This window comes from Lonchura striata, chromosome 27 (assembly GCF_050655825.1).
Source record: "Lonchura striata isolate lonStrDom1 chromosome 27, ASM5065582v1, whole genome shotgun sequence".
In the NCBI taxonomy this organism is placed as follows: Eukaryota; Metazoa; Chordata; class Aves; order Passeriformes; family Estrildidae; genus Lonchura; species Lonchura striata.
The window spans coordinates 3,194,555-3,209,077 of NC_140729.1; the positions used below are offsets into that span (position 1 = coordinate 3,194,555).

Genomic DNA, 14,523 nt, shown 5'->3' on the forward strand with positions numbered 1-14,523 from the left:
AGTCCTCTGGGAGCTTGGAGAGGCAAGAGGGCGCAGGGACATCACTCCCCTACCTCTCCACTGAATTCTGGTGCAAGCCCCTCAACACAGCAGAGCACAGACACCCAACCTCATACACGTTCCCCAGGCAGGCTGGGGGCTCCCTGCTCCTGGCCCCTGTGGCCAGGGGTGCTCAGTCGGGGCCCCGAGCCCCAGACCGGGGTCAGCAGGACGCTGCGTCGCCTCCTCCGTCTGTCTCAGGGATTGGCTCCAGCGGGGCTTGCAGCCGAGAGGGCTCTGGCGAGGCTGATCCGTTCCTGCCAATGCCACAGGACTGTCCCGCGTTGTGGATCTGCCACAGGTTGTCCAGCGCCTCCGCCTTGGCATGCTTGAGGAGGTCAGCCTGGCCCTGAGAGGAGGGGATGTCGGGGGGGTGTTAGGGTGGAGGCAGGAGGGTGACAGAGCAGGGCAGGGCAGGTGTGTCTGCACAGCCCTTGCCCCTCACCTTGAGGACGGTGATGTTCCAGGCGAAGCTCTCCAGCGCCTTCTGCAGCTTGCGGCCCCTCAGCCCCTCCTTGGTCTCGATGCGGTGCAGCTCCTTGTGGAAATCCATCCCTGCATTGCCAGGAGAAGTGCTCAGTGCGTGCAGGGACACTGGCACAGGGACAGCCACCACCCACGACCAACAGGGACCAGGACAGAAGGATACCCTTTGCCCAACATGGGAATGCAGGCTGGGTGGGCTCCCCACTGCCCCAGCAGCCTCAAGAGTCCTCCATGCCTCAAATGATGGGCCTTCCTTCCTTCCTCCCTCCCTCCTTCCTTCCTTCCTTCCTTCCTTCCTTCCTTCCTTCCTTCCTTCCTTCCTTCCTCCCTCCTTCCTTCCTTCCTTCCTTCCTTCCTTCCTTCCTTCCTTCCTTCCTTCCTTCCTTCCTTCCTTCCTTCCTTCCTTCCTTCCTTCCTTCCTTCCCTCTCACATCCTTCCATGGCACCACGGTCAGCTGCAGCCTGTAGCCGTTCTGGACCAGACCAGGAGGTCTGGGAGGGCAGTGAAGACCCTGGGCAGAGGCACAGCACCTGCACCCCATGGCTCATCTGGGGGGAGTCAGAGCAGGGCCACCAGACCCCCCATCGCCACGGGCCCCGCCGCTGTGCCCCACGTGTTGTCCCCGTGAGTGGGTGCTATATTTACCCCTCCTGACGCAGCAGCGGCTCCGGGCCCACGCGAGGGCTCCCACGCAGCTCGCTCGCCCTCGCGCTGCCAATCAGCCCGCCCACGGCCCCGCGCCCCCAGCGCAGCTCCCCGGAGCCCCAAATCCTGCCAGCTGGGTACCAGCTCTGCTGGCACCGCAGCGGCTTGTCCACAGCCCGGCCAGCATGGAAGCAGGGACAGGCAGCAGCACCAGGGCACGGGCGTGGGGGTGCAGCTGCCAAATTACTGCCTAGCACCACCCCGAGGGGCTGCACACTCCAGAATCTCCGCAGCACTGCAGCACAGCAGCCAGAGCAGTGCAGGAGGGCACGGCACCAGTCTGTGCCCTGCAGCTTGTGCCCCACTGCTGCACTCCCCCGGCGCTCGCAGCACCGGCAGAGCTGAGCCAAGGGTCTGGGGAGATTTCCGTCTGCCGCGTGGGCAGGGAGCAAACGCGGCTGCTGCAGCCAGGCTGGCATGGCGGGGACAGCAGAGCAGGGCCCCCTCCTTCTTCCCAAGCCTCTCCAGCTCCTGACACTTCCCCAGCCCCACAGGGAGCCCACAGAAGCCCCTGGAGCTGGTGGGGTCCCAGCCAGCAGAGGGGCCATGCATCCATCAGGGCCTGGAGTGGGGCCAGAGGTCCCAGGCAGCTGCCAGAGCAGGGGCACCTACGGGGAGGACCAGGGCAGGCAGCAGTAGCACCTGCCTGTGTGGGTTCTGCCATGTGTTTGGGAAGTCTTAACACTCAGTTGCCATTTCTGCCGTCAGCCCCAGCCTGTTATTTCTGGCACTAATTATGTTCTGGCGTTTGACAGCTAATGACTCTTCCCCGCTTCCTCATCAGCCTCCCCCACTCTGCTTGCTCCCTAGCACACAGCTCTGCAGCCCACCCACCCACACCTTGCCCCAGTGCAGGAAGCCCTGAGCCCCCCAGGACATGCCTGGGTCCACAGGCAGAGCTGAGGCGAAGCTGGGGCTGCCCTCCAGGACCCACCTGCCTGCTGTGCCTGGATGAGCTTCCCGTACACCGCGTCGGCAGACTCGATCAGCGTCCGGCTAGTCTGGATCATCTGGGGAGAGGGGCAACATGAGGAGCTGGGCAGCCCTGGCCCTGTGCCCCTTGGCTAAGTGCATGGGGAGACAGAGCTCATCAGGGGCTGCCCCCTGCACCAGCACGGTGCCCGGGGTCTGGCCCTTCCCACCTCACCACACACGGCCGGTTATGGTGTGACCAGCACGTGGCCAATGGCCAGGTTCTCCTTAACACAAAAGGCTATGGCTATTAATGGGACTTCTCCCACCTGGTGGGATCAGGGCGAGGGACAGGCAGTGCAGGCACAGGGTAGGGACTGCAGTGTCCAGGGGTCAGACTGATCAGGGTGAGCCTGTGCTTTGGCAAGAGCCCTCCCTGGGCAGCCCTCATGCAGCCCCCATGCCCCACGATGGGTACAGCGAGTCCAGCGTTCCCCATCCTTGGACCTTCTGATCTATCCCACAAAACCTGCCTGGGTTCATCCCACAAAACCTACTCAGGTTCATCCCATAAAACCTGCACCACCACTGGGTGCTGGTCCCAGAGCCAGTGACCCCAGGAGCCTCCCCAGGGAGCCGAGCCCGACAGGAGGGAACTCACCGTCTCGTAGGCAGTGAGGACCTTGCGCAGCAGGTCGGGGATGGGGCCCTGGGCCTCCATGGGGGGGTACTGCTCTGCCAGGTTGAGGGTGACGCTGGGTGCGCTGTCACTGTGCAGCAGCCATGTGGACACCGTCAGGATGCACTGCTTCATATTGGCAGCGGGTGTCAGCCCACACAGCTCCTTGAAGGAGACCAACGCATTCTGCAGAGACCAGTGTCCAGTGTCAGGAGTTCAGCTGGGAGAACCCCTAGGAGCTCCCCACGACACAGGAACACCCCCATTTCCCAGGTAAAGCTCCTCGCTCATGTCCCCCAGGAAAAGGGGGACATCCTGGCTCCCCACCACTCTCAGTCCAGCCCCATCATGCCCTGAAGAAACCAGGTCTCCTGGTGCCTCTGCAGAGGCCGTACCTGAACATTCTCCCGCAGGTCAGTGGCTTCCCGCAGCGGCTGGGTGGCCGTCCGGAAGACTTCATCGATGGCTTTGATGCCAGTGGCCTTGGTGGAAGTGTACTCCCGCACTCGGCGGCCCCGGCGCCCTGCCAGCCCCCGGCGGTGCCCCTTGCCCCCGCCACGGCGGTCGGTGATGGCCACATGCACGAAGAGGGTGGCGTGGGGCAGGGGCTCCCCGGCCAGCGACTGGAGGGGGACGTGGCGGTAGCCAGGTTGCAGGCACTCAAAGGGAATGGTGTACTGGGCAATGAACTCGTCCCCAATGTAGTCATCATCCAGCACAACGAAGCGCAGGACGGCCAGCTCGGGCAGGTTGATCTGGAACTCCAGGCTCTCGTCGAAGATGGGGTTGTCCCCGCTCTGCAGGGCTGTCTTGGTGCGGTGCTCGGCGCAGTCGGCCGGGATGCCGTGGATTTCAGCACAGACATAGGGCTCCACAACCTCCCCCTTGGCCCCCGAGCCCTTGGGCTTGGGCAGGTTCTGCCCGCTGATGACCTTGAGGTGTAGGAGCTGGGCAGGCACCCCAGGCAGGGAGTCCTTGGCATTGGCACTGAAGTAGGAGACCTCCTCCCGCATGATGGCCGGGCGGAGGACGTAGCCACAGGCCCCGTTCTGCCGGAACCAGCCCGCATTCAGGTCCATCATGAGCCCCGGTGTCTGGTAGTTCATAGCCACCATCTGGCAGCCACACTTCCAGAAATCCTGGGGGTTCATGTTGCTGGCGTCGATGCGCATGGGGCTGGGGTAGATGCGGGACAGGAACCGCTTGTTGTAGCTGACCAGCTCAGCTGGACACTCGTTGGCGAAGCGTCCCGCCTCCACCTCGCTGAAGGAGCACATCTCCCAGTAGCGTTGCCCACGTCTCGAGCTCTCAAAGTCCTGGAAGGGCACTGCCTGGCAGAGGCTCACCAACTCCGAGAGCTCACGGCTGAGGCGCACCCGCCGCAGGCCACCTCCCTCCGGTGCCTCCCTGTCCTCCTGGCCCAGTCTCCGCGCCAGCTCCCAGCCTTCCTCCTCATCCGACACCTCCCCCTCGCTGTCCTCGCAGGTGGGCGGCAGCTTCTTGCCCTTGATGAGGATGCGGCCCTTGAGCTCCTCCGGGGAGGGCAGGTAGGACGCCACGGGGTTGGGGGGCTCCAGGTACAGCTTCTCCCCCAGCGTCTTGCGCAGGCACTGGGCAGCGAGCCGCTGCTGGGGGGCCGAGCAGCGCACCACCAGGCAGAGGATGAGGGGGTAGGCGGAGGCAGTGAAGGCGTGCTGGTCAATCAGCCCCACCACGGCACGGAAGGGCACACAGGAGGCAGCCGAGGGGCTGGTGTAGACCACGGGCTCCCCGTCAGGGCCATCCCACAGCACCAGCTCGATGCTGCGGCAGCCCAGGCCCAGGGCGCTGATGTAGCCACTGATGTCTGAGCGGCCCCAGAAGTTGTCCTCCAGCAGGCAGGCGCTGTGGGCAGAGCTAATGTAATAATGGGAGAGGGGCTGCGCCATGTCCTGGCAGACCTTGCGGTGCTGCGGGTCAAAGATGGAGCAGTCAGCAGAGAGCAGGTAACGTGTGAAGCCGTCGATGGCCAGGTAGCCCTTCTCCCGGCCCTCCTTGGAGGGTTCATACTTGCTGACAATCTCCAAGCACTTCTCTTCTGTCACCCCCTCCATGCCCTGCTCCACCTCCAGGAACATCAGCAGGTCCTTCACACCCAGGTATTCCTTGTTGCTGGAGAACTGGACCAGCAGGAAAAAGATCTCAGGGCGGGTGCAGAGCTCACAGTATGCCTCCACGAAGAGGTCGCAGGCCACTTCTGTGCCAGGACGCTCACTGGCCTTCTGCAGCTCCTTGAACTTCAGCTCGATGGTGGAGGTCTTCATGCCAGGGTTGAGTGCTTTGATCAGCTGCACAGCCCGGGACACAGGGATGCGGCCGGACTTCTCCAGGTCAGCCAGGTCAAAGACGGAGGAGATCCAGGATGTCCGGAGGCTGGGGTGGCCAGTCCCGGGCGCCTCAGGGCTGTGCTTCCCGTAGGACACCAGGTAGCGCAGCCCCATCACCCAGGCACTCACCACGTCTGCTGAGCTGGCCACCAGGTCCAGGGACTCGTAGTTGTCTCCATAGATGATGGAGAAGGCGCACTCGTCTGGGAACTGGTCAGAGAGGCCATTGCTGCGCAGGACAGGCGTCTTCTTGCCCACACGCACCTCTTTGACCGACTTGATCTCAATCTTGGCCTTCTCTGAGTCCTTCTTGGAGGGCTCCCAGCGCACGGAGCGCATGTCGGCGTCCAGCACGAAGAAGCGGCTGTACATGCGGGAGTTGGAGCGCACCTTCTTCAGCTCACAGCCCTCCAGCATGAGGGAGATGCAGGCAGCTGTGCTGTTGATCTTGCGGTCATTGGGCATGGAGCTGAAGGACACTGTCTTCTTCTTGTGTGGCAGCCGCTGCCGAGAGCCATCCTGCCAGGGTGGGAAAGGGGCAGAGCCATCAGGGACAGCCAGGCAGCACACGCCCCACCAGTTCCCGGCATCCTCCTGCCCCATGGTCTCCCTGTCCCAGCCCAAAGCAGAGCATAGCACTGCCCCAGGGTGCCCCAGGGTGCCCCAGCACCATGCTAAGCCCAGTCCTCTCCAGTCCGCCCCTCTTCTGGGGGCTGGGAGCCAGCTCCAGCCCTGGCTTCCCTCACAGCTCACTGCCTGGCTTATTATAACTCTGCTTTCCTTCCTTCCTTCCTGCTCCTGGCCCTGAGCTGGATCCTTCCCCACTGCTTGCTCACCCACACAGGCACAGCCATGCGCCAGCACAGCCCCTGTCTCCTTGGCCTGGGGATCAGAGGCAAACAGACACCTGGCACATGATGCACGAGCAGAGCTGCTCCTAGGGAGCCCAAGAGAGACCCTCCACTCTTCTGCAAGGAGTGGGGCAGGACAGCCCCAGCCAGTGCCACATGCTGGGGACAACCACGGCCACGGCTGTGTCCTGCAGAGCGCAGGGTCACGGCTCTGGCATGGGCTGTTCGCTGCCAGCACCTCATGCCCACACTCTGCCCTGCCTCACTACAGGGAGGGGGGACTGAGCTGCCATGGAGCTGGCAGGGGCAGGGGATAAGGGGAAAAAACAGCAGGGCTAGGAGTGTATTATGGGATGGATTTCATTAAGTAGCACAGTAGGAGGAGATTTAATCCACTTCTTCAAGATTATGGTGAGTCACTTCTAATCTGGTGGTGTCTCTGCCAGAGGCAGGTCCTGCTCAGCTGCCCAGGGTGGAGGTGAGGGGTTGCTCCCCTCCAGTGCCCCGACAGCTTCCACAGCTCCCGCTGCACCTGGGCAAGCACATCCCGTGCCTGATCCTGGAGGGTCGGGATCTGCCCCACGGGGTCAGGCAGCCACAGCCAAGGATGTACGGTTTCCTCAGGGAATGGGGAATCCTCCAAGGATGCCCAGGCCACAAAGGCCCAGGGAAGGAGGAACCAGCATCAGCCCTCAGCCCCTTGTTAGAGCCAGGCATGTCCTACTATCCTGGAGCTCGGATGTGGTGGCTGTTCGCATCCTCTCGCTGCCAGATTGCTCCAGGGAGCTGGCCGAGCTCCAAGACTCGGTGCCAGCCATGCCGGGTCGGCAGGCGCTCAGCGGCAGGTCACGCCATCGGCCAGCCCTGCGGGGAAGGAATCGACGCCGGATGCTTCCTGCACGCTGCAATCTGAGCGCCCCACTGACAGGCAGCCCCAGCCCCCGATGGGCACCGGGGGCCGCGCCGCCCCTCCCGCCCCGCGGGACCCCCGCGGGACCCCCGCCTCTCCGCGGACCCGCTCCCCGCCCGGCGCACCCACCCGCGCGGCTCCGCACCGGGCCCCACAGCTGAAAACAGGAAATCCATCCGGAAAGGAAACACGGGCGGGGGGCCTGCGTGCACCCAGCGCCACGGACCTGCTTCCATCTGTGCCCGCTGCCGGCAGCCAGACACACCCCACCGGTCCTCCGAGCACCCCGGCTCGGGGCGAAAACCTGCAGACCCCCACCCTGCCAGGCTCGCCCAGGGGATGTGGTGCCCGCTGCAGCACTTCGGGGTGCAGATGTGTGGCACAGACCCAAGAGCAGCACACAGGTTGTGCTTCTCCCTCTGCACGGGCAAGCAGCGAGCAGGGGATGCGAGGAGTTTCCCGTCTGCGGCTGCCCTGCGCTCCTCAGGGTGGCCTGGGCACCAGGCAGGGAAGAGTCTCTGCCCCCTGGCAGCCCCTCACAGGCTGTTCCAGCCCACCAAGTGATGGGCGAGGTGCAGAGGTAACTCAACACAGAGGAGCAGTGCAGGCAGGTGATGAGTAAGGCAGCAGTGGAGCCGGGAGGACACGGCGCCCATGGCCATGACAGCACGGAACACCCCCAGACAGAGGGCAGAGCTCTGGCTGGAGCAGGGATCCTGCTCACCCTGCCACCGAGCTGGCAGGGAGTAGGCAGAGCTCCAGAGAGCAAAGCACAGACCATGACCACGATGCCAGTGGTGAGCGTGGGCTTGCATGGAGGGCACGTTCCAAGCCCAGCTGCCTGTCCTGCCCAGCTCTGCAGCATGTGCTAAGCACCTCTTCAGCCAATTATCTCTGCATTAGTGCCCTAGTGAGTGCTGATGCCCTAATCTCAGCCTCCACGTGATGGCCACCGTGTTACCTACCGGCCACAGAACCGACTCTCAAAGCACGGGATGGAGAAGGGCCCACCAGTCGTTCCTCCCTCTCCTTTATCCCCCGTCTGGCCATGATGTGATTCATCTGCAGCTGAATTCCCCAAGTCCCAGGTCTCCCCACTACCCCTATCCCAGTCTGGGCAGCATGGGCAGGGGTGCAGGCAGGCAGCAGCCCCGGAGCTGAGGCAGTGGGAGACCAGGCGCAGTCAGGGCTTTTCTACCGTCGTTTGTTCACTGCCAAGAAGAGAGCGACTGACACATCCACTCCCCGCGGCACCAGCTGCCACTCCCCAGCGAGGGGCCATGGAGTCAGATCCCGGCAGAGGCACCACACAGCTCCTGGGGCTGGCACACGATGGGAAGGGGGCTCAGGGGACACCTCCTGTGGCAGGGAAGAACAGATCCCATACCCTCTCCAGCATCGTCCCAGCTCACAGGACCACCAGCCCCCTCTGCTTTCAATCTGAGAAGAAAGAAGGGAGCAGGCCCTCCAGCCAGGGCACAGGGACAGTGCAAGGGACAGCTCTGGACCCCACTGCCCCAGGGCCCCCTGTCTCCACCAGCCAGTCAGTCGCATTTTCAGATCACTCCTCCAGCCTTTTCTGGAAATCCCAAAAAATAACAGAGCCAGCAGCTCTTTCCACATGTACCTCCACTGCTTCTCAGACCCCGGATGGACTCGGAGATCACAACAGAGCAGCACGCTGGGGACACTGCTTGGGTCTGACCTCCCCCTGGACCAGCACCCTCCCCCGCCAGCGCTGGCCCTGGGCGACCTTCACGTGAGGCCAAATCCCGTGGTGACGCAGGTGGTGACAGGGATGTGGCCGGCCCAGGAGCAAGCGAGATGTTCACCACCCCCAGCCCGCGGTGCCCACGGATGGTCCCTGGGCAAGGAAGGATGCTGGTCCCTCCCGGGAGGAGCAGAAGACCCTGGCAAGGTCCCCAAGGAAACCAGGCACGGACGGCGCACTGGCAGCAGCCCCTGGCTGCACGGGAGCACCGGCAGGGCTCCGTGCCGTCCCCGCGTGGGCACAGCCCGGCCGCCCCCGCAACAGTTTGCAGCCAGAGCCCGGGCGGGCAGAACTCGGGCTCCTGACACCGCTGTCAGGAAAACTGGATCCCGGGGACGGAAGAGTGGGGCTGGGGCACCACGGAAACAGCCCCCTCACGGGGTATTAATAGCACCGGAGCAATCCCAGCTCAAAATAGGCTGCCGGGAGCAGGGAGGCGAGTCCCGGGCGGACGTGACCTATTGTGTCAGTGAGTACCGCCGGCATCAGCACAATCAGGGGCGTTCATTTAGGAAAACACACGTGTGATCCGCTGCCCACCCAGGTGGGAGATCCCCGAGACCCTCCCTGGACTCCGGTCCCACCGCGGCCCGACAGAACCGACACCAGGTGCTGGGAGCAGAGCGCAAGCGGCTCAGGCCAGGCCCGAGCTCAGAGCTTGTCAGGAGAGAGCACGGGAGAGCAGAAGCTGCTCGAGGGGCGGGAGCGGACATCTCCTCACGGGAACCCACGGGTGTCCTGAGCAGGAGCGGGTGATGCTGCAGCGTGGCCATGGCACTTGACAGGGCGACCCACGGACACTCCACAGAGCCGGGCCGGGCCAGATTGTGCCCCTGGGGACCGTGGGTCCAGGCGGGGCGCGGGAGCCGTGTCAGTCCCGGTGTGGCCAGCACCGCGGGCAGGTGGCGACCCTCGGCCACCCGGGGATGCGGCTGCTCTGCAGCTCCTCGGAGCCGCTGCACGGGCACGGGGGAGCGAGGAGAGGCGCACAGAAGCGGTGCGGGGGGACGCGGGGCTCGGCGCGGGGACACGGCTCGGCACCCCAGCGCTGCGCAGGTGCCGGCCCGGTGCGCTGTGCGGGGCTCTCACCTTCATGATGCTGGCCCGGGGCGCGGCGGGCGCGGGGCTCCGCTCCGCCGAGTCCTCGCGGCTGCTGCTGCCTGAGCCCGAGCCGGGGCTGCCGCCGCCGCCGCCGCGGGGCCCGTTGGGCAGCGGCGCGGCGGGGCGGGGCGAGCCCGGCGGCGGGGCGCCCCGGGGCCCCTCCGCCATCCCCCGCGGCCTCAGGGCAGCGGCCGCCGCGGGGCCCCGGGGCGCCCGGAGCCTGCGCCCGCCGCCGCCGCCGCTGCGGGCTCAGTGGCGGAGCGGGCGGGAGGCGGCGCGGCCGGGAGGAGGGGACGGGCCGGGCCGGGGGCGGGGACGTGGCGGGGATGGGGATGGGGATGGGGACGGCGCGGCCCCCTCGCCCCGGGCTGCAGCGGCGGGGCGCGCGGACGGGCACCGGGCACCGGCACCATCCGCCGCCGGGGCATCCCCGGCCTCCGCCCCAGCACTGCGGCGCCCGGGCCCGGCAGCCGCCCCATCCCGGTGGGACCCCGGCCGAGCCCGCAGCCTGCAGCCGGGCACGCAAACCCAGCCTGGCACCCTTCAGCCGGGCACCCACACCTTCTAGCTTTGGTATCAGCAGCACAAATGAGCCGGCACCCAAAACAAGCTGCACCCTGCAGCCGGGCACTCAAATCGACCTTGCACCCTGCAGCCTGGCATCCAAAGCCAGCCGGGCACTCAGCAGCCTGGCCCTGCCCAGCGGGTTCCACCCCACCAACCTCCCCTCCCACCGGGGTGGTACCCAGGCATGGCCGTGCAAGCAGAGCCGCCCAGCGCAGCCCCGGCCCCGCACGGCTCTGCCACGCAGGTGCCTCAAGGCTTTTGTTTCAGGGTGCTCCCAGCCCAAGGCAAAGCTTCTCCCCGACCTGGAGCAGAAATTTTGCTCCAGGTTTTTCCAGCAGGGATGGGAGCACAGGCCTCAGCCAGGTTCATCCCTGGTGAGGGTCTCGGCTGTGCCGGGGGATGCTTTGCTTTGTGTGAGTCTTGTTCAAGACATCATCTCCTGCCCACGGCCCGCTGCCCACCAGCAGCAGCTGCAGCACAGCAGGTGCCCCACCTGCCCTCGCCAGCCCTTGAAATAACCCTTAACGAGCAGGAGGGGAAATGACCAGTCCCTCCCGATGTGCCTCAAAGGCACAAAGAGCCTGGTGCCCCCAGAGTGCTCAGCTGGTTAAATATTCATGGCTGCCCCTTCCCCAAGACCCCTGAGAACAGCAGCAACTCCTCAGCCCCCAGAACAGATTGCCTGAGCAATCTCTTTAATGAAGATTAAAAATAATACTCTAAAAAATCAATCCCAGAGTGTGGTCCTTTATTTATTTTTAAAATATAATCCTTTATTTTGCATTTGGTTTTTAAAACATTAAAAGCAGCCCTCACCAGAGCTTATTCTTAAACCAGTGGGCGTGCAGTGAAGCCCACCTGGGGCTGCTCTGTGACACCCACCACCACCAGCCACCTGAGCCCTGCCCGGAGTGTCCCTGACAGGGGACAAAATGCCACAGGAACCCAGTGCTCAGTGATGAGCCACAGCTCTTCTGCTCCTCCTGCTCCTGCAAGTTTCCACTGAGCCCTCTGCATCATCCATGGGCTGTGATGCACAATGGGAAAGGCACAGGCACCCACCCCTCTGTGGCTGCAGGTGCTGCCAAGGCACTGAGTGAGGGTGTCCTGCAGCTGCAGGATCCCACTGCCCCGTGAGGCTCCCAAGCTCCTGCTCCATCTCCACAGCAGCACTGAGTGGTGCTCACGGGTGCCTGCTGCTGCCACGGATCACGGTCAAGCTCAGTCTCCATTTGCTCCACTCAGCCAAACCCTCTGGGCTGGGCACCCTTGCCCCCACACCCTCCCACCCCAGGGACACGGCCCCTGCCCAGAGGGTGCATGCCAAGTGAACCCCAGGGTGGAAGGGCTGTGGTGCCCCTAGGCTGCCCTAGGAGATGACTGATCCCTGGATGAGCTGCAGCAGCTGCTCTTCACGCAGGACCCTGGGCATGGGCATGGGGGAGCCCAGTGCTTCCCGCAGCTGGGTGAAGGTCCTGGGCCTCACCAGGTGCAGGCGCAGGGGCCCAATGCTGCCCTTGAAGCGGAAGGATTTGTAGATGGGGAAATCCTCCTGGAGACACTGGTCCAGCTGCAAAGAGAGGGTGCTGCCTGTGCTGGTCCCACACTGCCATACCAGTGTCCTTCAGCCACCCCACACAGACCCAGAGCAGGTCCTGCTCACCTTATAGCGCTGCCCCTCCGACAGGTCCCGCAGGCCCTGCAGCTCCATGAACACCTCGTAGTGGGGGGCACAGGGCCCTGAAGAGTCACCTGAAGCAGTACCATGAGTATGTTAAAGCTGCCAGCTTCCTGTGCTGCAGCACAGGAGGGCTGCAGACCCCCATGCAGTGCCAGCTACACTTTTAGGGGCACTCGGACAGCTCAGGGGAACTCACCCAGCAGGCTGCTCTCCACACAGACGTAGTCAATCAGGTGAGCACCCGGCCACATCCTCAGGGTGCGGCACAGGCTCTGGCAGAACTGCTCCTCAGGGATGCTCTCACCTCGCACGCTCAGTGTCTGGCTCTCCCTGCGGTGCAGGGACACAGGGTGGTCTCTGGCACCCTCCTGGTAAGACCCTGCCTGTAAATGGGCCCAGCTCCCTAAGGTGAGGGACAGGCATTGGGGTGTCCCCACCTGCGCACAGGTTCCACCAGGGGACATTGCTTGTGGAAGCCGGTCACCTTCAGCACCTCCCCAGTACGGCACCTGCACAGGCAGGGAGAGTGTGAGGGGGAGATGGGTGCATGGGGCTGGGGCAGGCAGCCCCCCAGGACCACGTAGCAGGGAGGAGGCACCTGTATTCTCCTGGCTGGGCTGTCACAACCAGCCCGTACTCGCAGCCCTCCCAGAGCTCATCCAGCAGCACCGCCCGTGGCTCCTTGCTGGCCAGGCAGGGCAGGAACTCGCAGAAAGCCCAGTCAGGGCACAGCAGGAATCGGGGCGCTGGCTCCGCTGGCCACAGGTTCACACCAAGCAGGGCTGGGCAGAGGCAGCACCAGTGCCAATGTGAGCTCCCCAGATCCCCCCATCCTTGCCCACAGAAGCCTCACCCCTCTCCAAGGGGCAGAATTTTGCTGGTGCCAGGACTGAGCTGTTTTCAGGTCGCAGGAAGGGAATGCAGCACAGTGATGCACTAGCATCTGCTGGGTCAGGGAGATCTGTGCTGCCATATGGCAGCAGTTCCCTGTGGGCACCCAGGGCAGACCATGGGGACACGCCAGCATGGAGGACACTCACCCCCTGCTGCCTGGTAGAAGGGGCAGTAGAAGGGCAGCCCTTGGCAGTCAGCCTGGCGGAGGGAGTCGCAGTAGAGCCGCTCCGTGCCATGCATGGTCCTCACCACCACCACCTCCAGCTGCGGCCACAGACGCAACACGATGCCCTCGAAGCCGCGGGCGCACTCGGCACGGAGCTCGGCTGCCCGGGCAGCACCAGGGCTCAGCAATGCCTGCAGCCGGTCCCGCACCCCCTCGGGCAGCCCGGGCTGGGGGCTCAGCCTGCCCAGCTCCAGCTCCTGCGCCAGCCGGGGCCATTCAGCGCGCAGGGCCAGCAGCGCGTCGTGCAGCTCGGCTGCCAGCCCGGCCTCCAGCACACGCAGCGCTCGCTGCCGCAGGGCGAAGAGCAGCTGCAGCCGCAGCGCAGCGGCCCGCGAGGGCAGCAGAGCCGCTGCGGCCGGGCTGCAGTACAGCGAGGGCAGCGGCCACGCCGCCGGGGCGCAGGCACGGCCGGGGCTCCAGTGCAGCACGGCCGTGCCCCGGCGGACCAGCGCCCGCGGAAAAGCGGCGCCGAGGGCATCCAGGTAGAGCAGGGATCCCTGCGGGGAGGGTCGGGTCAGCAGGGCGGACCCTGCGGGGATCCGCGCCCACCCCGCCCGCCGCTCGCCGTACCTGCAGCCGGGGGTCGGCGTCCCAGCAGCCGGGGAGCAGAGCCCAGAGCCGCAGCGGGCGAAGCGGAAACCCCGGCGCTTCGTCCCGACAGGGCTGCCCCAGGGGATGCCGCTGCTGGAACTCTTCCGAGCCTGCCGGGAGAGGCACAAGCTGAGAAGGGAAACCATGGGACCGACCCCTTCCCGCCGCGCTTCCCGCAGCCCCGCGCTCACCGCCGGCCGTCCCGGTGCCGGTGCCGGTGCCCAGCAGCCGCCGCAGCCGCCGCTCCTGGCTCAGCCGCACGTCGCTGCCCAGAGCCTCCAGCCGCCGCCGGTACCGGCCCCCGGCGCGGCGCAGCGCGGAACGGACAAGGCGGTGCCGTAGCGCGGGGATGGCCACGGCCACGGCCACGGCCACGGCCACCACCGCCGCGACCGCCACCGCCGGCAGCATCGCGGAATGCGGACACCGCCCCAGGGCAGGGACCCGGCCCCGGACACCCCTCGCCCACCGGCTATTCCGCCTCCGGCAGAAATGACGGAGATTTATCGCGCCCGGCGCCGCCCCCCTCCCCGCTTCACTTTTATTTTCATTTTCACCTTTACACAGCACACCCCAGGCCCCCCGCTCGGCGAGGAATTCAACCGCAGCTGAACCCCGAGTACCAGCGCCCTCTACCCCTCCATCAAGAGCGAGCTTCTTCTTTGGAAAAACAGGGCAATTGATCCGGTTTACCTTGTTTTTTGCCCAAAAAACCAGACCCAGCCCAGCCCAGACTCCGCTCC

General features: G+C 65.2%; 2 protein-coding genes across 5 annotated transcripts; both read right to left on the minus strand.

Moving 5' to 3' along the window:
* Positions 1-202: 202 nt before the first annotated feature.
* LOC110471844 (inactive phospholipase C-like protein 2) lies at positions 203-9,989 on the minus strand. The gene is made up of 6 exons (XM_021532873.3): positions 9,810-9,989; positions 3,218-5,707; positions 2,805-3,008; positions 2,166-2,241; positions 485-594; positions 203-388 (listed from the first exon to the last, which is right to left on the minus strand). The coding sequence occupies exons 1-6, from the start codon at positions 9,987-9,989 to the stop codon at positions 203-205; spliced, it is 3,246 nt and encodes a 1,081-aa protein (XP_021388548.2).
* A 1,126-nt stretch (positions 9,990-11,115) lies between these two features.
* GHDC (GH3 domain containing) lies at positions 11,116-14,281 on the minus strand. Of its 4 annotated transcripts, none has more exons than XM_085561929.1 (8): positions 13,972-14,281; positions 13,760-13,890; positions 13,110-13,686; positions 12,668-12,851; positions 12,507-12,578; positions 12,266-12,426; positions 12,052-12,140; positions 11,116-11,958 (listed from the first exon to the last, which is right to left on the minus strand). In XM_085561929.1, exons 1-8 carry the CDS (start codon positions 14,189-14,191, stop codon positions 11,758-11,760), a joined length of 1,635 nt encoding a protein of 544 aa, XP_085418055.1. In that variant the 5' UTR covers positions 14,192-14,281; the 3' UTR covers positions 11,116-11,757. The 4 variants fall into 4 exon arrangements, with proteins under 4 accessions (XP_085418055.1, XP_077644546.1, XP_085418053.1 ...); XM_077788420.2 differs by having other exon boundaries at positions 12,266-12,399; positions 13,972-14,279; XM_085561927.1 differs by having other exon boundaries at positions 13,760-14,281.
* Positions 14,282-14,523: the final 242 nt, after the last annotated feature.

Bases quoted from the DNA above. Each gene is read 5' to 3' on its own strand.
- LOC110471844 (XM_021532873.3), bottom strand. From the start codon at position 9,989: ATGGCGGAGGGGCCCCGGGGCGCCCCGCCGCCGGGCTCGCCCCGCCCC. The intron at 2,242-2,804 runs GTGAGTTCCCTC...CCCTCTCCCCAG, and splicing joins TCCTCACTGCCTACGAGACG to ATGATCCAGACTAGCCGGAC. The intron at 389-484 runs GTGAGGGGCAAG...CCCTCCTCTCAG, and splicing joins GGAACATCACCGTCCTCAAG to GGCCAGGCTGACCTCCTCAA.
- GHDC (XM_085561927.1), bottom strand. From the start codon at position 14,191: ATGCTGCCGGCGGTGGCGGTCGCGGCGGTGGTGGCCGTGGCCGTGGCC. The intron at 13,687-13,759 runs GTACGGCGAGCG...CCCTCCCCGCAG, and splicing joins ACGCCGACCCCCGGCTGCAG to GGATCCCTGCTCTACCTGGA. The intron at 12,852-13,109 runs GTGAGTGTCCTC...GCCTCTGCCCAG, and splicing joins CTTCTACCAGGCAGCAGGGG to CCCTGCTTGGTGTGAACCTG.